Source organism: Peromyscus maniculatus, chromosome 3 (assembly GCF_049852395.1).
Source record: "Peromyscus maniculatus bairdii isolate BWxNUB_F1_BW_parent chromosome 3, HU_Pman_BW_mat_3.1, whole genome shotgun sequence".
NCBI lineage: Eukaryota > Metazoa > Chordata > Mammalia > Rodentia > Cricetidae > Peromyscus > Peromyscus maniculatus.
Genome location: NC_134854.1, coordinates 51897003 through 51920596, shown reverse-complemented (window position 1 = coordinate 51920596; position 23594 = coordinate 51897003). Strand labels below are relative to the sequence as shown.

The window sequence follows — 23594 nt, the reverse complement described above, 5'->3', positions numbered from 1 at the left end:
GCATTTAGATGCTTTCCTTACTAGGTAGTTAAACCTTGTTTCCCTTACTTTTTGATTTTTTGAGACATGGTTTCTCTGAGTAACAGCCCTTGCTGCAGCCCAGGCTGCCGTAGAGCAGGCTAGCCTCAAACTCACAGAGATCCACCTGCCTCTGCCTCCCGATTAATCTCTGCTGGGATTAAAGGCGTGGGCCACCATCGCCACCCAGCTTCCCTTACCTTTTTTGTCGCCCAGAGGCCTAGGCTTGGTTCTGCCAATCCTGTCACACTGCTGCTACAACAATGTCTGCACACTGCAGGTGCCAGTGAACACTCTTAAGAATTCATCCATTAAAGAAGTAAAATGTTTTTAAAAAGACATTACTTTTCACATTTAAATCCTCAGAAATGGTAAGAACACAACAGTTTACCACATTGTAGTTTACCACATTGTAGTGCCTCGAGATTCAGAAAAAGGGAGCAGAAAGTCAGAATTGGATATAGAATTCAGATTTTTTTTCTTTCAGACACATTTTTATACAACTTTCAACATTTATGCTTTTAAACAAAATAAGCAAAAAATACACTGAGTGCTAAAAAATCAAAACAGAAATAATACAATTTTAATTTCAATATTTAAAAATACAGAAATTAGGAAGTAAGAATTCTAAGTACAACTTTAAGCAAGTCACTTGTCTTCCTCTATAATAATAATATAAGCTACTTAAAGACTTACAAATTCAGAGTAAAACAGAAACAAAATAAATACTGTACACTTTCCCTGCCTGCAGGCAAAAGATGGGAAATACTGTTCTGAATAAAAACAAACGCTCTTAAAGCTTCGGCATCCCACTCCCAGCCACACCCCATTCCATTGTCACACAGTGTGTTTCTGTAGTCAAAGGACACATGTGCACACACACTGACTGCCTACACACAGATGAGACACTACTCTGCACACACCCCAAACAAGAAGAGTAACAGTCACCAGGGACCATGGACATAAAAACCAGTAAGGAAAGTCAGGCTAGCAAAACATTACTACAAAACTAGTAAGTACCATAGCCAACAACTGTCCTCTTTTCAAATTTCACAGAGTTAAAACCCCTAAACCAATGCTACCCCTCCCCATTACCACCCTCCAACACCCCAAAAGAAAACTTGCTGAAACACTGGCAAAGTTAGATGTTTCACAATAAATGTGAAAGTTCATACTATATAATCTCTTAAAATGAACCTTTTCATCCTTTCCACAGCATGAAACTGTTATGGCTTAATTATATTAAAAGTAGAAAAGTCTTTTCCAAAGGAAATACAGTCTGCAAAGATGCACATGCATTTCCTCTCAGTGCTATTTCCTACTCAACAACTGCATGACTTGCCTGTGCAGTCAAGAGCTGTCTGTGGAAAAACCGAGGTTACAGCATTGATTCGGTCTAACCATAAACTGTAAGGCCCTTAGTTTGGTTTAGGTTTCTTTTGCAAGATAAAATAACCTTGGGTTTCACTTAGCAAGTTACACCTCAGGTCCCTGACTACATTGTGTAAGTTATATGCATGCTTTGTGAAAATAAAATGTTACTTATGAATCTTAAGAGGAAAAAAATATTCTAGGCAAGCAAGCAACTCTACAGTTAATGCTGGCATTTCTTACCAAACAAAATCCACCAAAGAAATATAAGCATATGTCTTGGTTATTTTATTCCTGCAAAACAGTATATATTCTAGCACTTATGATAATTGTTTTGGTAAGAAATATGGAGGGAAAATAACTGATTATTTTGAAAAAGAAAAAAAAAACTTGTTGAAGACAAACCTTTTATGATTAAGTTACATTTATGACTGCTTTCTGTAATGAAAAGTGAATCTAGAGTATCACAGGTCTTGCATAGGTAAACTACTTGGAGGTCAAGGGCTACGTGGTAGCCAGGGTTTCATTAATGAATAGTGCAGAACAGGTAAATTTGTTGGAAGAATCATTGGATACATCCTTTAAAAGGTTTTAAACAAAAAGTGTAATGTCCCAGTTAAGACGAAGCCTTGAGAAACTAGAAGGACACCCAGTGTGAAGGGGAACCTAATAAGGGCTTCTCCAATGAGTGTTATTTGCTTCTCCCCAGTAAAGAGGGGAGACTGATTACAGAATAATTAAACCATGGTAGTGATATGCCAGCTGCTTTGGAAATAGACACTTGCTTTTTAAAAAAATGTTTATATCTTAAAAAATATTTATAGAAAGGGTATCAAATATTTATTTCACTTACAGCATGAAAGCAAAGTAAGGGAAAGGTTAGTAGTAGTAGTAAGGCTACAGTAGGAAGGTTAATCACTCTCAACAGCAATTTAGGAGTACACTAATTCTTTTTTCTGTCTAGATTCAAGAACATATATGGACAGCATCCACAAACAAGCAGAGGCTACAGTGCCACAGAACAGGGTCTATGTAAGGAAACAAGGGATCAGAAATCCCAAAGCCACCGTGTATCCCTAGGAAAACCTGTCCTATTTCAGTTGGTCACCCTTTTTGACCAGCTTTCCCTAGACAAGAGATACAATGCTTAGTTTTTTGAGACTGCATTAGATAAAAGTCTAGGGTACCAGGACCAGTCTGAAAGCTTTAGCTCCTCTTGCTCTCTTCGTGGTGCTAGGGATAAAACCTAAGGCCTTATACATATGAAAGGCCAAGACCTTCTCTCCTACACAGGGAGCAATTAGTTTAATATATAATAGGAAAGATGAATTCTTGAAAGATAATTAGATTTGCATTATGGAGTTTCTTGTTTCTCCATGTGGAAACTAAAAATGCACATTTGCTGTGATAGTTCTTTCTAGCAGCAGTACACTAGGCCACACCATGATTCCCACCAGCTCTCAGGGAGTGTCTCGCCACTGCAAAGCATCTTCTGAAGCAAGCCAACACTCATTTTTGTTGAACACTTCCAGCTGAGTTCACCTTTCTACACTACTCTCTAGTGTACTAACAGTACCTAGGCTGTTAGTACCTGTCTTTGTGGAGTTCTTTTTCCTAGTCACCTTATTTTTGCCCTAGTCCAAATCTGGAGAACAGTACTATACTAATTTCTCTTTGAAAAAAACCTAAAGCTAGCTTTTCTGTTGTGCTAAATAATCACTGACTTGATGAAAGCTCTCATTCTTCTTTCCACAAACCAGCTCACTTCTTTTTCTTTCACTTCAAGCATAAAGCCTGATTCTAATTCAGCACCTTGTTTGGAATTTTTCAGGTTTTTAGGTAGCATGCTCTGAACATTGAGTAGATATCAAGTAAATATGATGGTTAGAAGCAGTTTTCATTTACAGATTTCTCTAAAGGTGCACACAGCATCAGATCTAACTTAGTAATTAGCTGACATAATAGCTGAAGAATGCTGGCTAGTCTTCACTGAGTATCATTTATTTTTATCCAAACTTACAAATAAGAAAACTAGGACTTAGAAATAAAACTCGGAATAATATACTGACTCGAGATTGCTCAGTTGACATAAATGGCAGAGCATGGACCAAAATGCAGGACTTTTGCTTCCTTCTAAGCTGTACCACACCCTTATATTACCAACAGAAATGACTAACCTGTGGAATTGTTCTTAAATGTTAATGGACAGGGGTCTTTTTGTTTTTTAACACTTCTACGGTGGTACATCTCAGTTGAAACTAACGAAATGAGACTGTTTTGTTCTGTTCTGTTCTCTTTACAAATGGGTCACCTTCTGCTCAAGTTTGCTTGGAAGTGAAAACAATACTGCTAACATCCTGGAGAAGACAAACGTTCACAGGCAAACAAAAAATGAAACTGAGATTCCTCTACAGTGCTAACTAGTTCTGGGCACACAGTAGATGTCTGATAAATACCTGCTGATCTCATTTGAATAAATACACTAAAATACATTGAAAAGGATTAATTAGGATTAGTAAAACACAGAATAGTATTCAACTAGTATTTAACTAAGTATTAAGCTAAGTAGTAAACTAGTGATATAGATGGACTTGTCTCCTCTGATTTTGTGGTTTCAGTAGATGGTTCAATTTTGTGTGCTTCAAAAATGTACTGTATTTATGAATTTCAATGTATTCCAAAGATTCTGAAGTACTAAGCTGCCAGTTTGTATTAATCATTCACCAGTACTGGAGAGCATGATATTATATAATGTGAATTACAGTACAGTAGATTCCAGGTTAAGGGTCACTTAGTTGAATTAAAACAGGATCACTACTGTTATTAAAGCTGCATATGTTGAATCATTAGTTCTCAATTTTACAATTTTATTTGCTTATAACTAACTAAATGCTATCACTGCGGTCTTCTTACTTAAGCTGTAGTATATTGCTTATAAATGAGACTACCTATCACTGTTGAACCCAGATCCTATTAGCAGTCACACCTCAAAGTTCAGCCATTTCTATGAGATAAAAGGACACATCACAGTTGGGGAATATATAAGAGGTTTGACTAGAAAAGTCACTGGCTATGTGGCTCAATTTTTATCAACTCACAAAAAGATACATGGATTCTTTCTTAGTGACTATATTAACTTGCTAAAAATTTTGTAATTTAGTCAGTTGTGGGTTAAAATGTTCAAAAATGAATCCACAGTACTTTTACTTAAAAATTCCAAATACTGGCAACTCAAAATTAGTGTTTTATCAGCCTAAAGACACAGGGTGGATACTGGCCACGATTTTAATTCATGAAAATAAATTTTTAATTTTTATTACCAAAAAAAAGTAGTTAAAATTCTTAGGAGTTATAAAAAAAAAAATCCAAATCATTATAATTGGAAAAAGAAATCATCTATCTTATTTCTTATTTCTTAATCTAAATAAAAATGTGTATTCTAACAATAAAACAGAAAACAAAGACATCACAGTGATAGATTGTGGGAAGGCGAGGAGGGCCAGTCAATCTAGAGTTTGGCACCTTGAGATACGACCACTAGCTGGACTGCTTTCCTCTCTCCACTGGTTATGGCATAGTGTAGGCAAGGGCTAGGGAAGCTTCTACAGACACTGAATTCCATACAAAATCCTTCTTCCTCACACCCAAAAGAAGATCAAAACCTTGGTCCAGACAATCTGGACCAAAAAAGGTGAACTCATAACTTCCTTATACCATGAAATACTGTAAAAGAGGCAGAGTAAGAAATATTTTTCTTTGGAAATACATGTTTTGAATGCAACTATGAAAGATAATGGTACACTATTCTTTTCTTACAACTTAATGCTTAGTGCAGAAGGGAAAGTCCAACTACCTTGCTGAGTGAAAATGACAAAATTCATTAAACAGCCATATTTCTCCCTAAAAATAAATTTCATGTTATTTGCTTATATTGTCTTTGTAGGAATTTGTAAAATATGATACCATCAGACCCCCAATATCAATTTACTTTTATGCCATGGGGGGAAAATAGGGAGACTAAAAACTATTATAAGCAACTGAAAACTTGCATTTAGTAAAAGTTGCATATAAAGGAGATAAATGATTATCTCAAATAAAGTTTAACCAGACACTTAACCTCCATATGCTACTAGCCAAGACAGATGGAAGAAACTGCAAAAAGCACCCATTTTACTCCAAATCTGTATTGAAATAATTCAGAAAATCACACACACACACACACACACACACTCCAACATGCTTGCTTCTATACATCTTAATATAGTATAGTCCTATTGTATTACGGCTTTTATGCAGATTTGAACATCCTAAATCAAATTGTATTTCTAAAAAAATTATGTCTAGATAATAAAAGCATGGGAAGATATAACCTGTGGTACATGTTGGCTCTTCCAACAATAGCAGTATGAAGAAGGCCCTCTGTAATTATAAAGGTTTTTGGAAACACTACAAACATGACATTTTAACCAAACTTATACTTTCCCCATTAGGAAAAAGATATTAAAGCTGTTCTCTTTGGGACCCAGATATCATCAGGAGAAATGAAAATGAAACAAGCCTGTTTCTTTACATGTAGAAGAAAACCACAATGTCAAAAGAAATGAGAAATGAGGACTCTTTTATGTGGTTCTTAAACATTGGCTATGAAGGTGTTTCCCTGCAAAGAGAAGAGTCTTGGGTTGTCTCAATACATTGGGGGAGGGGGGGGATTTGCAGTGGAAAGGTGGGGTGTAAGGGAATCAACCTGGATAACAGTATGCACCTTGGATGTTAGCAAAAGCGAAGCTAATAGCTTATAAAAAACACATGAAATATATAAAATAAAATGATTTCATATACATCTTAATTTAAAATAATTAATGCATCAAATCCCTGTTTAAGACTTTAACCTGAATATCAAATTTAAGAGTCCAGACTAGCTACAGTTACTGTGGCTCTTCCCCACATGTAACACATACACTATCAAAAATAATTTAAAAACCTTCACATTCTTAAATCTAAATTAGTGAGATATTTCTCCAGAAATCTTCCAAATAAATAGCTTTAAAAAGAAAATTTAAAAGCTGTTAACTTTAAAAAAAAATCTGTTAAATAAATTATTGATAATTCTTTATCCTACTATTGAAAATAAATCAAGACACTACCAACAACAAAATTAAATTCAAGCCCTGACAAGAGACCCCTTTCCAGTTCAAGGTCTCTTTTTAAGGTTCTACCCTCCTTCTTCCTCTCCCCAACCAGGTCCAAAGGGTTATTGCTGAGTGGGTGTGGCACAGTGAAAATGCAGCCTCAGGTTCGTTCTGTTCTTCGGGCAGTATTACTGTACACACAAACTGCTCCAGGCAGGGCGGTGGAAACGCCAGGCTTCCACACCCCAAGACTGGACTCCAAAGGAAGAGCGCCGCCGCCGCCGCCACAGCAGCAGCTGTCACACGAAGAAGCGTGCGTGGCCGTTTCTGTTCAGTTTAAGGATCTTCCCAAGACGTTGTTTGGCTGTTGCCATTCCTTTTTTTGGACGTTTGCCTATAAAACACCAACAACACTGTTAATACAAGAAGTGTATTTGTCACATCATACCTGGAAGACTTAAGACCTCAGAAACCCTTCCACTTGATCACACAAAAGAGAAAGGCCAGCATCCCTCCAAACTATGCCTCAGCAACAAAGTTTTGTTTTTTTGTTTTGTTTTGTTTTGTTGTTGTTGTTTTGAGACACAGGGTTTCTCTGTGTAGCTTTGCGCCTTTCCGGGAACTCACTTGGTAGCCCAGGCTGGCCTTGAACTCACAGAGATCCGCCTGGCTCTGCCTCCCGAGTGCTGGGATTAAAGGCGTGCGCCACCAACGCCCGGCAGTTTTGTTTGTTTTTAAACAAGATTACAACTTGATGCATTCCTCAGGAACCACTGCCCTTCTGTGCCTCAAGTCATGCTCTCCTCTGTTTTCATTGCTGTTCTGTACTTCCCTTAACTTAGCCTAGCAAACTCCTCATCCTTTTTAAGCCTCTACTTCCTCCTGAGCCTCAGAAAGCCACTCCTGTCCCTTAGGATTGGCTTAAGTATCCTCTCATTGTTACTACAGGAGCTCATACCCACATCATGATACAAAATAATACAAAAGATGATGAGTATAGAGCAGCAGTTCTCAACTTCTGGGTCACAACCCCTTTGGGTGTCAAATGACCCTTGCACAGGGGTCGCCTAAGACCATCAGAAAACATAGATATTTGCATTACAATTCCTAACAGTGGCAAAATTACAGTTATGAAGTAGTAATGAAAATAATTTTATGGTTGGGGGGGTCACCACAACATCAGGAACTGTATTAAAGGGTTGAAGCAATTAGGAAGGTTGAGATCCACTGGTATAGAAACTGTACCTACGTGCTACCACTGCCTTTACAGAGTCACAAATATACCTAACCTGCTAATATATGAAAGTTACCTTTTGTTGCCTGGTTGCTGATAGGTGGTGGGTTTGATGCAGGTCTCTTGGTGGGGTGAAGGGGCACTGAAAAGGAAGTTTCACCAACAGGCCTTTCTGGGCTTAGATTGCCATTTCTTATCTGGCATGGCCCTGAAACCAAGCTGGGATTCAGCATGTACTTTCCATTTTGAATGCTTGCGTTACTGCTGTCCACACAATGCCTGCTTTGTGCCTTCTGACTGATTTCTGAAGAGCTTTCCTTTTTGATGTATTTCTGGCTTCTACTTAAGTCCTAAAGAAGGAAAGAAAAAAATGTAGCTGCATTTTTTCATATTTCAGATAAATGACATATTTAAGCTCTCTGCATTAGCAAAATCACCAAAGATGAAGAAATAAACTACTCAATTTTGGTTGTATCCCCCTTCTACATTATGTTTCGTGTGTGTGTGTGTGTGTGTGTGTGTGTGTGTGTACACATGCCTGCTCAAACATCAGGATGTATGTGTAGGGGCCAGAGAACAACTTGTGGGAATTGTTTCTCTCCTTCCATCATGTGGGTACCAGATATCAAGCTCAGGCCATCAGTCTTAGTGGCAAGTGCTCTTAACCAGGGCTTGACAGTACCTACCCTTCATGATGGTCAATTCGGTCCATAACAGACCCCAGGGTTTGGAAGTTTAGTTCTATTACGGCAGTAAGTAGTATCAAACACCAGAAGTGCTGCCTACTATCCTAGAATTGGGAGGAAAACTGAAATAGAAGCAATAGACCCACGGTTTCCTTGGCTCATCATGGTTCTCACTGCAATGTGATACCTTTTAGAGTTCTCTTTCCACCATGTGGGTCCCAGGAATACCCAAGCCATTAGGCCTGATATCAGGCACCTTTAACAGCTGAGCTATCCTGCTGCCCTCCCCATATTACCTCTTTTCAAACATAGCTAGTGTAAGGTTCATTTCTACTATTTTTGTTTGCTAGAAAAATTCCAAGATCCAGGCTCAAGCCTGATTTTTCTTTTAACTAGAAGTCCTCTTTGAATCTCTTAGAATAATTGAGTCAATTTTTAAGGGAAAAAAAAGTTACTGGTAAGTCTTGAAATTAACTGAGAGGTCATGAGCACATCAAAAGAGAAAGGAACTAAATAGACATATGGAGTTTTAAAGAGAAAAGCAAAAACAATATTGAACATCCTAAATCTCTTCTTCATATTTCCACTTTGGAATATACCTGAGGATTAAATCTGGAAGTTCTGTCAAACTGTTTAGTCCAAGAAGAAGTCCTCAAATCTTGATCTGCAGTCTTGTCATGGTATCCTTAAAAGAAGTTCTGATTAAGTTATCGTTGCACAAACTTATCTTAAAACTAGCCCAGTGCTTACAACTGAAAGCAAATGTATGCTGACATTTCATTTATACATTCACATACCTTTTCTTTCACTATATTTCTTAAAACAAACAAAAACCCACAGTTAGCAGCTCACAACCAAATTTGCTATTTCTTTCAATTTTCTTGAAACTGTCTTTAGATGATAGGTTGTGTGCTAGACGCCAGAAGACCTACAGTTGAGTACTATGGCCATGTGTTGTTGATGTAAACCAAATGCAATACACATGTCTCTAAAATGACATATTTTCATCAGGACAAAGGTATGTATTTTCCTGAATTAAGGGACCAAACAGATTATGGGAAGGCAAAAATGGAGCAGATAAAGACAGGCAAACCCAGATTTAAATTCTTGAGTTCTTCCAAATACCAATGCAACTTTAGATAAGCTATTAAACCTTTCCAAGGTTCAGTTTGCTCTTATGCAATATGCAAAGATTTGGGGTTGATCCTGGGTTCAAATTCCAACAGATTTGAATAATACCTATTAGACTGTGTGCAAGTTAAATTAACCTCATCAAATCATATTTCCTTTTCATGTAAAATGGAGGTCAAGGTCCTAGTGCATAGATGACCCTATTTATGAACTGAACACAATTACTACATGTCCTTTTGTCAATCCTACGATTTTTGGGAAATCATCTTTTGTTCCTCTGAAAGCACAGGGAAGAAACACTAGGTGGCATTACTGACATGCTGTGTCTGCTCTTTTCCTACTATTTCCTTTTCAAAGAGTTTGAGAAAGCATAGCCTCAGTCAGAAAGAAACTATTCAAAACTAGTTTTTCCTCTCCTAAAGGAAAATGGACTGATTCTGCAGATCATTTAGAACACCAAACATTCCTTCCGCTCTGGGAGCTCTTACAGTTGTAGACAGGTAAACAAGACTATCTTTGTAAGAGCAATGACAGAAGTTCGCACAATTCTCGGCCCCGTATCACTTACAGTTTAATGAACTGTTGTGTAGGTACACATGTGCCACAGCATGCGTGTGGAGGTCAGAGGGCAGCTTGAAAAGTTGGTTCTTTCCTTCCACCACGTGGGTTCTGGGGGTCACACTCGGGTCATCCATCACCCACTGAGCCATCCTGCTGACCTATACTCTTGAGTGAGTATGCTTGTATCTTACATGACTAAAGTATGTCTTAATGGTAAACAGTCCTTATTCATATAATCTCTAACCTCAACTAGGATCACAGCACTTTAAATTGGGAGTCATATATTACTTTTCAGAGATTGATGTTTGTGTTTCTTACCAAATTCCACTGGCTTATCACAGCGATACAACTGCCTAAACGCAGGGTTACTGCTGTGGCAGCCGCTGGGATCCTGGAGAGAGTTCTTCTCACCACTGCAGTCTGTGCTTTGCATCTGCCTTTGTAAACACGTGGAATAGTGCAACCCTGCCATAGACAGCATGCCCTGAATAGCTTCTTCCTCTGTGCTCGTCGAGGTAGGACATTCCCTAGGAGCAAGTGATCCAAAAACACAACAGTGTATTTTTTCTGATAAAATATTCAGTAAAACTTAAAAACCAAATGGTGTTTTCATAGCATTTACATCACAATATAAAACAACAACCACCATCCACAAGCATACCTTTTAATTGGAATTTCATTTCTAGATGGCTTCTGGCCCTTTTGAAGGAGGTTCCTCACTATATCAGATTCCTCCTTAAAGTTCGATATTATTTCATGTTTCTTTTCATCACCTGAACTTTCAGAATCTTCAGTGGCAAAATTAATTTTCTGAAATAATAAATCATTAAATGGAAACAAAGCTAAAAAGAAATTGACCAAGGCTGTACAGACTAACTGAAGTTTACCTGTTTAGAAGTTAGAATCTTAATTATCATAAAATTACTTCTGTTTTACATCAAAATCTAAAACTTTCTAGTAACTATAGTAATAACCTACTGCCTGAATACAAAACACACTTACACGCTTTAAGGTAAAATAAAATATAACCTGTCAGAACATAAACCACATGAGCGCTTAGTGTAAGCAGCAGAATGTCTGCTGCCACCCTTCCCAGAACCTAACAAAGACTCGTAAGAACGTGCCCAGTCACAGGATGGTGTGTACACACAGTACACCACAGGGGGAGCCTGTGCTGCACGGCCCAGAGACAAGCTTTCCTCTCCCAGGTGTTTATCACCCTAAACCTCGGGGATCTACTCATACCAGTGCAGTGCAATCAGGTCCAGAGTCTTCTGAATCAGAAACATCAGAATATTCTGAGGTTCTATTCCTGAGTTCTGATTTCACACTTGTAAAAATTCCTGAAAAAGAATTCAAAAAGAGAAAGGACAAGAAACAGTCATTCAAACTTTGGGGCAAGTTGAAAAAAATGATCTCTAACTTAACAGTTTCAAGATGTCTTTCCATCTCCCCACAATATCTCTCCTTTCTCACTGTTTTTATTTCCCAGTCTTTCTCTCTCTAATTGACCAAGATACCCATTGACTGAAGTATGTCATTAAAACATTTGTGGTATTTCTTTCTTCCCAGGGAGGGGGGAAAAAAGCTGTAAAATTAAAATGAACTACAAGCTGCTTCTGACTTTGCCTGCATTTCCTCTCTAGAGAACAAAAAGGCAGCTCTCAAAGCTCACTGCATTCACGGACTCTGGGTTCAAGTAGTTTATAATCCGGGCTCTTAGCACTGCCTTTCTCTTCCACAAGCACCGCTGCATAGCAACTGTCCCATCAGTTCTCAGTGATACACTCACTGCCTTGCTCTGACATGTGAACAAAGGCAGAGTTACCAACCACAGAGGACCAGACTTACTGAGAACTAGTGGAAACAGATATTCAAAATGAATCCAATAATATTCGTTATGCAGAACACTTACTCATCAAAAAATACTGATTTTAATTACTTTTTAGATGGAACGGTATATACTGTTCTTGAAAACTGTTCAGGAATTAAGATTTATTCAAAGAAGAAAGACTTTAAGGAGAAGGTGGTATTACTACAGTGTCTGATATTCCTATTATTACTTTCCTTGGTGATAATCAATAAACACACCAGTAGAAGCTTCCTAGTCAATCAAATAGCACCACACTGCTTGGATTTCCATTAGCTGCAGATCAGCCAACCAGATGTCTCTTAATTATGAGAACCAAAGACATATTAGCAAAAGCCGCCTGTGAAATGAAGTTAAACCTGAAACTTGTTTTGGGGAGTAGAGGCCATAAAGCATATGAACTTTTTTTTTTTTTTTTTTTGTTTTTTTTTTGTTTTTTTTGTTTTTGAGACAGGGTTTCTCTGTGTAGCTTTGCGCCTTTCCTGGAGCTCACTTGGTAGCCCAGGCTGGCCTCGAACTCACAGAGATCCACCTGGCTCTGCCTCCCGAGTGCTGGGACTAAAGGCGTGCGCCACCAACGCCCGGCTGAACTTTTAAAAGACTTTAAAAAACCCTTCACTGGTAATCTATCCCTGGCATTCACATTCAGAACTTTCCTAATCGATGAACTACCCAAAAATACTTTGGATTTTCCAACAGTATTATAAACACAAATACTTTTAATCCTACAACAGTTCAAACACCAGCCAGTTCCATATTTGTGAAAGAACAAGAAGCATACTGTTCAGTGGTTTTGGAGAGCCTTCACTTGCTGCCCGCTCCCTTCCTGAGCTCTCTTCTGTCTTGATGTTTGTCTTCTTTGTTGGTTTCTGGTCCTCTTCGTTCTCACTGTCTGCTGTATAAAGACTCCGATCTGCAAACAGCGGCCTCTCATCTCTGTGCCATAGAGAGGAAACGGCCTCAGAAGTCGTGCAAGGCCCTGTGTCCCCGCCCTCCATTCAGACAGCACAGAACGGGGCCCTTTCCCTAATACGGTTGGCTGTGCAAGAATGTAGACAAGGGACTACGTGAACAAAAGGGATCCACTAAAAATGAATCTGATAGCTTGATCTACTGTACGTACTTAATTATTCTTCCATTTGTCAGCAGTAATCGTAGATCATTATCTTTTGCTCTCCATTCAGGTACCGTGGAGGATGGCTGGAGATGTTTGTTGAATTTTCCATTCAGTTTAGAGCTCAATATGTCCTTAAAAGTACAAAGCAGAACTGACTTATTCTCCACATAGGCCTGTTCAACTGAAAAGACTGCATACTGCCCCTCCTCCCATGGTCCTGCCTTGTAGAGGGATGGGCAGCCATCTAGGCTTAGAGATATCTCAGTGTCCCACAACCAGAGCTCCTCATTCCAACACATTCAGGATTGCTCATCTTTCAGCAGGGCCATTAACAATAAAATAATTTTGTAATATAAATGCAAAATCTGCATAAAGCCAATCCAAACAGCCCTTTCTTGCAGATGCTAAAGGGCTGGAATCAAATGGCCTTAGGCAATCTCATGTTCCTTGGCTGTTTCTTCTTGATGAAGTACAGCTGTGGGGCCTTTCCATTCACCTTAACCCTGACCTCATTCCTTCCCACCAAGACTGTCCGCTTCCAAACTGTTACCACTAGGCACAAGAGCCACCACTTTATTATTTCATTTTCATAATTTATTTATTATTTTCATAATAAGCTTCCCAAAATAACTATGGGTTAAGTAGGTTTAGAACCGTTTAATCTTAAAACAGCATAATGATACCAAATATAAAACTTACACATAAAAAGGTTGTAATGACTGTAACTTCTTTTAGTATTTTAAGTCAGCAATACATCTATCTTACGTTCAACTATCTGTCAATTCTCTACTTGAGATGTAAAATTATGGATGATGCAAATGTTATCACAAACTCAGTAGCATGGTTTATAAGGTGCCACTACTCCTCACTCTCCTGCCTCTGTCCAGTACACCAGAACTTCTCCAACTTAAACAGATTTATTCTACCAGTCTCCCATTCTGATAGGTGGACTGGTTCTGTTGGCTCAAGGACAGGTTTTCCGTATTTGTACAATTTATTGTATTGGCTGGATACACTAATTCAAAGCTGTGTTTCCTTTTGACTTCTTTTGTTAGCTAAGTCTAAGTTCAAACAGCAGCACCCGAAAGGCATTGAGAGCAAGCACTTCAGCAAGGCAGCCAGCCTCGACTTCCTTGCTGCCTGCTGTTCTGGGCCCCTCAAAACACTCAGCATTGGAAACACATTTTGTTGCTGAAGTTTGTTTGAGAAAGGGTTTCACTGTGTAGCCCAGGCTGGCCTTAACTTGCAATAATCCTCTTGCCTCAGACTCCCAAATGCTAGGATTACAGGCATGTACCACCATGCCCAGCTTAAAATTGTATTATTTTAATCTATATCCCTATCTTCCAACTTAAATTTTGATAAAACCTACATGAAGGTAGGGACTCAAGTTTGCTTGCTTTGGCATCTTCTTCAGAGCCCAGAAGAATGTATGTATGATATTTGGATAAATGTTTATTTGTTTTATTTACTAATAAATATATCAGCAAATGAATGAAATCTAGGTACCCTAACACCACACTTTTGACTAGAAAAACTAGACTTCATGATCTCCCACAGACAAAAATACAAGTCTCTATAAATCTGCAGCAGAAACTAGTCAGATTGCTACATATACTATCTAGCGCTTTTTTGATCCTCATATATACTTGCCTCCTCCCATGGACACATCTCTAATCTTTTGAGGACTTCCCTTGTATGGAGCTCAAGGATGTCTAGGTTAGAAGGAGTTCGAACATGATGATCTCGAAGTTTCCTCATCTTTCGCCGGGAATGATATGGTGAAGATGCTTCATTTGAAGGCCGTGAAACTGGACACACAGTAGAAATTCCCTGAGATTTAACTGGTTTGCCATTTTCTTCCTATAAGAATCAAATTCAGAGCATGTTTTATGGCAAGGCTCCTTATACATATACCTACCCAACTAAACAATTAAGCATAAAAATACTTTAAAAAACATAAACATCCTATTTAATCATCTAAGACAAAAATCAAATCCTCAGCTTTCCTGAGATCTCTATTCTCTTTTCCTCCACACACTTTGTGAACAATGCATTTCCTTGTTTTCTTTGGGAAGATTTGGGGGGGGGGGGGGTGCCTCTGCTTCCCAAGTGCTAGGATCACAAGCATGCACCACCATACCAAACTTCCACCTTAAATTTGTAATGTTAAACTGGAGTTGACATTTTCAGAAATGATACTCCTGTTACTAAACTATCAATTTTGAGTTTATTCTGTTTTGGTTCTACTATGCATGAGACACACATGTGCACATATATTACATGTAGTATGTTATATATTTTATATATATTTGATAAGACTTTTGATAGAAAACCCATTTACATGCCATTACTATCACTCTTTAATAATTTTTGATACATCTGAAAATACTTGAAATATTCTATCCATGGACTGTAAACCTAGCATAGTAATCTTTCTTGGAGGTTTGAAGATTTAGCTCAATGGTAGAGAGCACTTGCCTAAGAAGCACAGGGTCCTGGGTTCAGTCCCCAGCACCAAGAACAAAAAGACATTAATTTTCTTAGATGTATACTGCTTTCCATTCTTGACATCATGTTGTGACCCTAGCCTGTTACTGCTGAACCATGTTTCCAGCTCCTCTTCCCATTCTACAAACACAGTCCCAATGTAAGATTAGGACTTATGTAAATTACTAGGTGTAAATGTAAATTATCTAATGTAATTACCAGGGGGCCTTCATTCCTCCAGAGAATTTCCTCTTATTTTAAAGTACACACTAAGCAAGTTACTTTCCTGAAGAACTACTTTAATGAACCCCCTTTTTTCAATACCAACATCAGCTCTTTAATAATTAAAACACTTTACCACATATATGGGTTTTTATCAAAGGCATTGACTTCTCAAGTTGCTCCAGTATTTTTGGCCAAGGGATTCCCTAATATTCTTTCCAACACAGTTTCACTCACCTTACTGTTTTATCCCTTCCTCTAATTACTTCACATACATTCATCTCTAGGTAATTGAAACTAAATAGGTCTAAACATCATAGTATGACTTCTGCACGAACTTTTGGAGGAATTTACAGTAACTGGAACTACCTCTTTGTTATTTTATTACAATGCAATACTCTATATTTCTCTGTAAGACATTAGAAGCCGGGTTGGGGATTTAGCTCAGTGGTAGAGCGCTTGCCTAGCAAGCACAAGGCCCTGGGTTCGGTCCTCAGTTAAAAAAAAAAAAAAAAAAAAAAAAGACATTAGAAGCCTAAAAGCTGTAAAGCTAACTCAGCCCATTCTATTCCTTCACATGTGTAAGTGCTTTCAATATTTACAGCATGGAGGCAGATCCATTTGCTACTCAAGGCAACAGCAAGCAAACACCTAACTTCTATTCTTACCTCTATTGCTCGAATTACTTTAGAAAGTTCCTTAATAAGATGTCCAGGTCTAACATTGTCTGGAATTTCAAAGGCATGTTCAGATACAAGCTGTATTTGGAGTAATAAAGATAAGAAAAAGAAAGTCACTTAAATATTTAAACCCAATTTACTTTATAAGGTTCTCTATATTTTAAAGACACTGCTGATAATGTTGAGCCATTCTCAAGAGTTTACATACTTGGTGGAATGTCACCTAAGGAGATCCACATTATCAAATAAAATCCTCTTATTTTAAAGTCTAAAATGGATTTGTCTCACAGTGAATGTTATATATAATGCACTCTAAACCTCAAATCCCACTGTGATTCTAAATACAACTACTAATAAAGAAATTAAGCCTAACATTTAATTCAAAATATATAAGGATTTTTACAGGGAACACTGGTACTAAGTAATCCTTGTTTTTCATGGAAAGTATAATTTGAATAAATTTGAGTTAAAAGTTTAATAATCAAAAGCAAATGAGAAAAAGACACCATTAACAGGAACAAGAAATGAATTGGCAAGTGAGCATATTTGCTAACTACAAACTAATACTACTATTTTTATGTCTATTTACAAATACTACTCTCTGCGTCTAAGAACATTCAATTTTTCAGACACATACTAGTTTCCATTTTTGCTTTAGAGCCGACTTGTTTTTAGTATATAACTTGCTGGAACAAATTAGTTAGCAACAAGAACATGGAATAGTGCTAACTCTGTGTTCTGATACTGTTAAGTACACTTGGTAAGCATGAACTCATTTAATCACCTCAATATCAGGATGACACATACTTCTGGCTGGAGATTCCTCACTTGACATACTTGGGACTAGAGATGTTTCAGAGTTCAGATTGGGGGTGCTCAACTTTTCTAGGTTCTGATGATCACGGCCATATTACAACTGAGAGAACTGAGACACTGACGTTAGGTAATATGTGTTAGGTAATAATGACACAGCTTACTAGCGGAGATGAGATCTGAGTCTAAATATCTGATTCCAGAATCCAAAGTTTCAACCAGTATACTGAACTGCCTCCTGTCTTTGAACAAATTTACTAAAAATGTAGATATGTTTGGAAATACACTATTTCCAATGTCTAATCATACTTGTGATAAAAGTTTACTATGCACAGAAATCATGTAGGATGCTTTTAGGATTACTTCTACTCCAGAGCTATTAAAACCATAATTCTGAGTAAGATGCAGGGACTATTTTTTAGAAGTTCTCAAGGCAACACTAACACACAATTGAGAGGCAGCCATCCAAAGCCTCTACCAGGAGACAGAGGTACACAATTTCCACAGCTTATGTTTCATCATGTTACACAGCTGTTGACTTACTTGGGCTTTTCCTCCTCATACACATGATAAAATCTGACAATGGAAGGCATGTCTTTACTGGGTGTTTCTATAGCACCTTGCCCTGATAGATTTGTAGCACTAATCCTAAAGTAAAGTGGAACATAAAATGGCCTGGACCATAGCCTAGTACTTGTATCCCAGTATCTCCTTTTAAAAATTTATTATGATGATGATGGAGAAGGTGTGTGTGTGTGTGTGTGTGTGTGTGTGTGTGTGTGTGTGTGAGTGTGAGAGAGAGAGAGAGAGAGAGAGAGAGAGAGAGAGAGAGAGAGAGAGAGAGAGAGGTGTACATACACCAAAGCACATAAGTGGAGGTCAAAGAACAACTTTGTGGCGTTTCCTTCCACCTCTACACTGGTCCCCAGGATCGAACTGTTCTCAGGCTTACACAGCAGGTGCTTCATAGACATTGAGTTTCTCACTGGCTCTCATTAATAGCAAGAATTTTATTTTAAATGGGTATCAGGGATCTGGAAATCATTAGCACACATATATACCATTCATATTATTTATTCTTACATGTGAAGCTCCATGGGGTTGAAGTAAGAGTTCAAACACTTAGTGAAGGAAACATGCATACATCCCACACCTTAGTTTTAGGTCTAAGTGCATAAGAATATGCTGCAGAAGCCTAAGGGAAGTAGGAGTGAACACTAACTCCAAATGCAGATTTGGATGAACTCTCAGAAAAAGCCTGAGACAACTGCAACAAATGAACCACAAATTAAAGAGTCTTGTCCCTTCCTTTACGCCCATTTTATACAAACCTACCACGGTGGTAAAAAGCAGAGACTTGCAATCTTAAGAGTCCAACTTTTTATCCTAGCCTTGACAGTTCTCTTGGGAAAGTTACTTAAATGGGAACACCAGCAGCACTCAGGCCCCACACAGTCACTCTGAAGACTAAACAAGGTCACACAGGTAGACAAAGCACAGTGCTTGACATGCTAAGAGCTCAACATGGCTTGTTACTCTGTACCAGCATGTCTGTTTTCTAGTCAGTGTCTTAAATATACTTGCATTTTGTTTTTTCAAGAACAAAAGCCAAAGTTCTTTATTCTCTAATCAGAATCAGTACATCTGTATATAATATGTCAGAGTACAAACAGTATGTAAAATACAATTTCCATTCCTTTTACAACTGGCACACGAATGCTGTCCACACAACAAAAGTACTGTTTTCATGATCTTACCCCCCCCCCCAAAACAAAATCAGCAAAAACAACTTACTTCTTTTTTCATCCATACTTTTAAAGCAGTATGGAGTGCTTTCACTCCCTGTACTAAGTAAGTTTGAGGCTGGAACCCATCTTCTTTCAGTTCTGTTGGGATGAAGTAAGGGAGAGAAGGAAATTAAAAGTTTACAAAAGGATATCTCAAGTATCAAGTATTAAACTTAACAACACCCAAAACAGCACAGGAAATAATCAATTCAAAAGGCAAGAAAGAAAAATAAACAGAACTACATTAAATGTAATGATACAGATAGCTCAGAGGTTAAGAGCACTGACTGCTCTTCCAGAGGTCCTAAGTTCAACTCCCAGCAACCACATGGTGGCTCACAACCATCTGCAATGAGATCTGGTGCCCTCTTCTGGCGTGCAAACATATGCAGACAGAATACTATACACAAAATAAATAAATCTTTTTTTTTATTTTTTTTTTTGGTTTTTCAAGACAGGGTTTCTCTGTGTAGCTTTGCGCCTTTCCTGGGACTCACTTGGTAGTCCAGGCTGGCCTCGAACTCACAAAGATCCGCCTGCCTCTGCCTCCCAAGTGCTGGGATTAAAGGCGTGCGCCACCACCGCCCGGCTAAATAAATCTTTTTTAAAAAATGTAACGATAGTAAATGCTTATATTAAGCATATAAAAATACAGGAAAGTTTAAAACAGTGGGAAAAAGATGTCAAGTTTTGAAAATAAAGTTCAGATAGCTGTAGTAATATACTACTATTAATAAAGCATCATTTCAACAAGCTCAAAATTTCAATTCACTAGAAAAACATTTAAAATTTGCACACTAACAAGCGTGAAATATAAAAAGCAAGACAAAACATAAAATACAATAAGCAATTGCACAATCACAGTGGGATATTGCTAGCAAAACCAGTAAACACAGAGTGGACTGGAAAAAACAGGGAGCTAATTCAACTCAAGCTGTATAAAATTTGGTTCAACAGTCATAAATAGGATACTGCACCTGGGAATTGCAAAATGCACATTTTTTCAGATATACTCAGCACATCATCTGCATTGCAGGACCATAAAGAGGCGTCAACAAATATACAATGATCTGAATCACTTATATGTTCAAAATGCAATTAAGCTAGAAATCAACAACATAGATAACAGTAACAGAAAACAAATGTTTAGAAATTTAAAATTACAGATGTTAAGAAACATACAAACTAAGATTTTTTTTTTTTTTTTTTTAACCACTGGGACCAGAGAGATAGCCTAGCAGTTAAGAGCACTTGCTACTCTTACACGACTGAGTTTCAGTTCTCTGCACCACAGCAGACTGCTTAGAACTACCTATAACTCCAGGGCCAAGGAATCTGATGCCCTCTTCTGGCCTCTGAGGACACTTGCATGCATGCATGCATACACATTCAGACACAGACACACATGCAGTGGCAGACTCACAACCCTCCCATACCAAAATAGATAAAATATAATTTTAAAGTCCACATGATAATATCAGTTTGAAATTATATGAATTATTTTTAAAGATTTATTTATTTATTATGTATACAGTGTTCTGACTGCATGCATCCCTGCAGGCCAGAAAAGGGCACCAGATCTCATTACAGATGGTAGTGAGTCACCATGTGGTTGCTGGGAATTGAACTCAGGGCCTTTGGAAGAGCAGCCAGTGCTCTGTAACCTCTGAGCCATCTCTCCAGCCCTAAAATTATATGAAATTTACAAATATAAAGTATTAGTTTCACCACCCATGTTTTAAATGGAAATAATACTGGTGAAACTTTAAAAAAAAAGGATCATTGCAAAAGACAAGACAGTAGTTAACTATAGAAGAAGATGTAACTTAATTATACGGTAGGGATGGTACCAAGATTTTTCTTAGATGAATGTCTATGATAATGGCCAACATATACACATGCGTGTACCTAGTTTAAAGAAGGCTATTACTCAGGTAATGGCTACTAAAACAAAAACAACTTAATTGATGCTCTGAAAAATGCTGGTGTAGCCGGGCGGTGGTGGCACACGCCTTTAATCCCAGCACTCGGGAGGCAGAGGCAGGAGGATCTCTGTGAGTTCGAGGCCAGCCTGGGCTACAGAGTGAGTTCCAGGAAAGTCGCAAAAATACACAGAGAAACCCTGTCTCGAAAAACCAAAAAAAAAAAAATAAAAAATAAAAATAAAAAAAATAAAAAAAGAAAAGAAAAGAAAAAGAAAAAGAAAAATGCTGGTGTAGCCAGATGGTGGTGGCACATACCTTTAATCCCAGCACTTGGGAGGCAGAGGCAGGTGGATCCCTGTGAATGAGGACAGCATTGTCTACAGAGTGAGTTCCAGAACAGCCACAGTGGCACAGAGAAACCATCTCAAAAAAACAAAACAACAGAAAAGTCTATTTCAGAGATGGGATTGTAGCTTAGTGGTAAAACACTTGCCTAGTATGCACAAGGTCCTGGGTTTGACTCTACCATCTCATTGCTATTATTAGGCTGAACCATATGGAGTTGTCAGTATTTGGCCATTTTGAAATATGAAAATAGCAATTTTACATGAACCCACCATGGGAATAATAATATACAACAGTATGCTATTTTTTAAACAGCACTAAAATGAAAAGTACCTAGGAATAAATCTATCAAGATCTGTAAGTGCAAGGTTTTACAAAACTTCAAAAGATATTACAGAAGATGGAGACAAATGCTCCATGATCATTCTTTAGAAAACCCAGTGACGGGCCAGATGTGGTGACACACGCTTTTAATCCCAGCACTGAGAAGGCAGAGGCAAGCCAATCTCTGTGAGTTCGAGCCAGCCTAGTCTACACAGTGAGTTCCAGGCTAGCCAAGGCTACATACTCATCCTATCTAAAAAAAAAAAAGAAAAGAAAAGTGAGGGGGGGGCGCTCAATAATGAATGTCTAGACCTCAGTATTTCTGAATTTTTATGTAATATGACAAAATACTAGTTATTTCTAAGAATAAATAGGTGCCATAATTTAATGAGTAACAAATTTCATCTTTCAGATAAATTTCTATTTTATTCTAAAAGGTTAGTGGGCTTCTGAGTGGCAAAGATTTGTAGGGATGTGGTGCAGACAGAAACAGACAGAATAAATATGAATTAGTAGAGCTTCATCTAGCTAACCAGATGATATTAACTTGATGTCCCTGAGTCAGAGTAAGAGAAAAGAGGCAAGAAAAAGTACTACCAACCAAGTGTAAAACTTCCAGTCTCTTAACAGGAGAGTTCAGGAATCAGACTGTGTTTCCAAAACAAAGACATTTATAGATATTTTTTACAAGTGTGTGATACATCTTCCCACTGCTTTAGACTTAAACTTGGAAACTATGTTCAAGGGAAAAATCAACAATAACAAAACCTGGTCACTGAGAAATGGGTGCAACTCTGCAATCCACTTCCACCCCTTCAGCCAAGAACAATACTTGACAGAGTCATGGATTCACACTAAGGACTCATTTCTAGAGCACAGGTGGTTCCTGTTGTATGGTCTTCCTCATCTGGAGAACCTTAACCCATCATACACCACACTTCTAAAACTGTCACAACCTCTCTCCTGACACTGCACTGCAAGGATTCATTGTTCTCACCTTCCATTCAAACTAAGGTGGTGTCTTTATCAATGTTTTTTGTCTTGTTTTCTATCGTTTTGTATGTGTGGGAGCTCAGAGGACAAATGTAGAATTGGTTCTTTCCTTTCACTCCTATGTGGTTCCAGGGTTCAAACTCAGGTGGTCAAACTTACAGCAAGCACCTTAACACTGAGCCGTCTTTGCTGGGGCCCCTTTTTTTCTTTGGAAGGAAATGACCCCAGAGTTTTACTCTGTCTCTGTCTCCCTCTCTGTCTGTCCTCTCTCTCTCTCTCTCTCTCTGTCTCTTTCTCTCTCTCTCTGTCTCTCTCTCTCTCTCTCTCTCTCTCTCTCAGTTTGTGTATACATATACACCATACTAAAAATAATCTTTAGGTTGTTACTTTTTTTCATTTCACCTTTCTTCTTATAAACTATTAAATGGATAAAGAAATAAATGTCTAGACTCTAGACCACTATATATCTCTACATCTGTTTTCCTGAGAGCTAACTGTAATAGTATCATCATCTGGGACTAGACGTGGCAAAGCAGTTTAACAGCACTTGCTGTTATTGCAGAGAACCCAGGTTCAGTTCCCATTACTCACATAGTGGCTGTGGTGGTTTGAATGAAAAGTGGCTCCCATAGGTTCAAAAGGAGTGGCGATATTAGGAGGTGTGGCCTTGCTGGAGTGGGTGTGGCCTTGTTGGAATGGGTGTGGCTTTGTGGAAGGAATGTGTGCCACTGGGAGTGGGCTTTGAAGTTTCGGAAGATAAGCCAGGCGCTCGCTTCGCCTTCGCTCGCTCGCTCTCTCTCTCTCTCTCTCTCTCTTCTCTTCTCTCTCTCTCTCCCTCCCTCCCTCCCTCCCTCCCTCTCCCTCCCTCCCTCCCTCCCTCTCCTCCCTCTCCCTCCCT

At 38.3% G+C, this 23594-nt stretch overlaps 1 protein-coding gene across 3 annotated transcripts in view; it reads right to left on the bottom strand.

Moving 5' to 3' along the window:
* Nucleotides 1-572: 572 nt before the first annotated feature.
* Nucleotides 573-23594, bottom strand: part of Kdm7a (lysine demethylase 7A) — a 71250-nt gene continuing 48228 nt past the window's right edge. For all 3 annotated transcript variants that reach the window (XM_076566456.1, XM_076566457.1, XM_042273078.2), the window contains exons 10-20: nt 19117-19208; nt 16498-16587; nt 14771-14980; nt 13124-13248; nt 12782-12936; nt 11376-11473; nt 10792-10940; nt 10449-10657; nt 9038-9123; nt 7829-8102; nt 573-6912 (exon numbers count right to left, since the gene is read on the bottom strand). In XM_076566456.1, the coding sequence (XP_076422571.1) occupies nt 6818-6912; nt 7829-8102; nt 9038-9123; nt 10449-10657; nt 10792-10940; nt 11376-11473; nt 12782-12936; nt 13124-13248; nt 14771-14980; nt 16498-16587; nt 19117-19208 (1583 nt within the window). In that variant the 3' untranslated portion in view covers nt 573-6817. The remainder of the gene's footprint in view (nt 6913-7828; nt 8103-9037; nt 9124-10448; nt 10658-10791; nt 10941-11375; nt 11474-12781; nt 12937-13123; nt 13249-14770; nt 14981-16497; nt 16588-19116; nt 19209-23594) is intronic.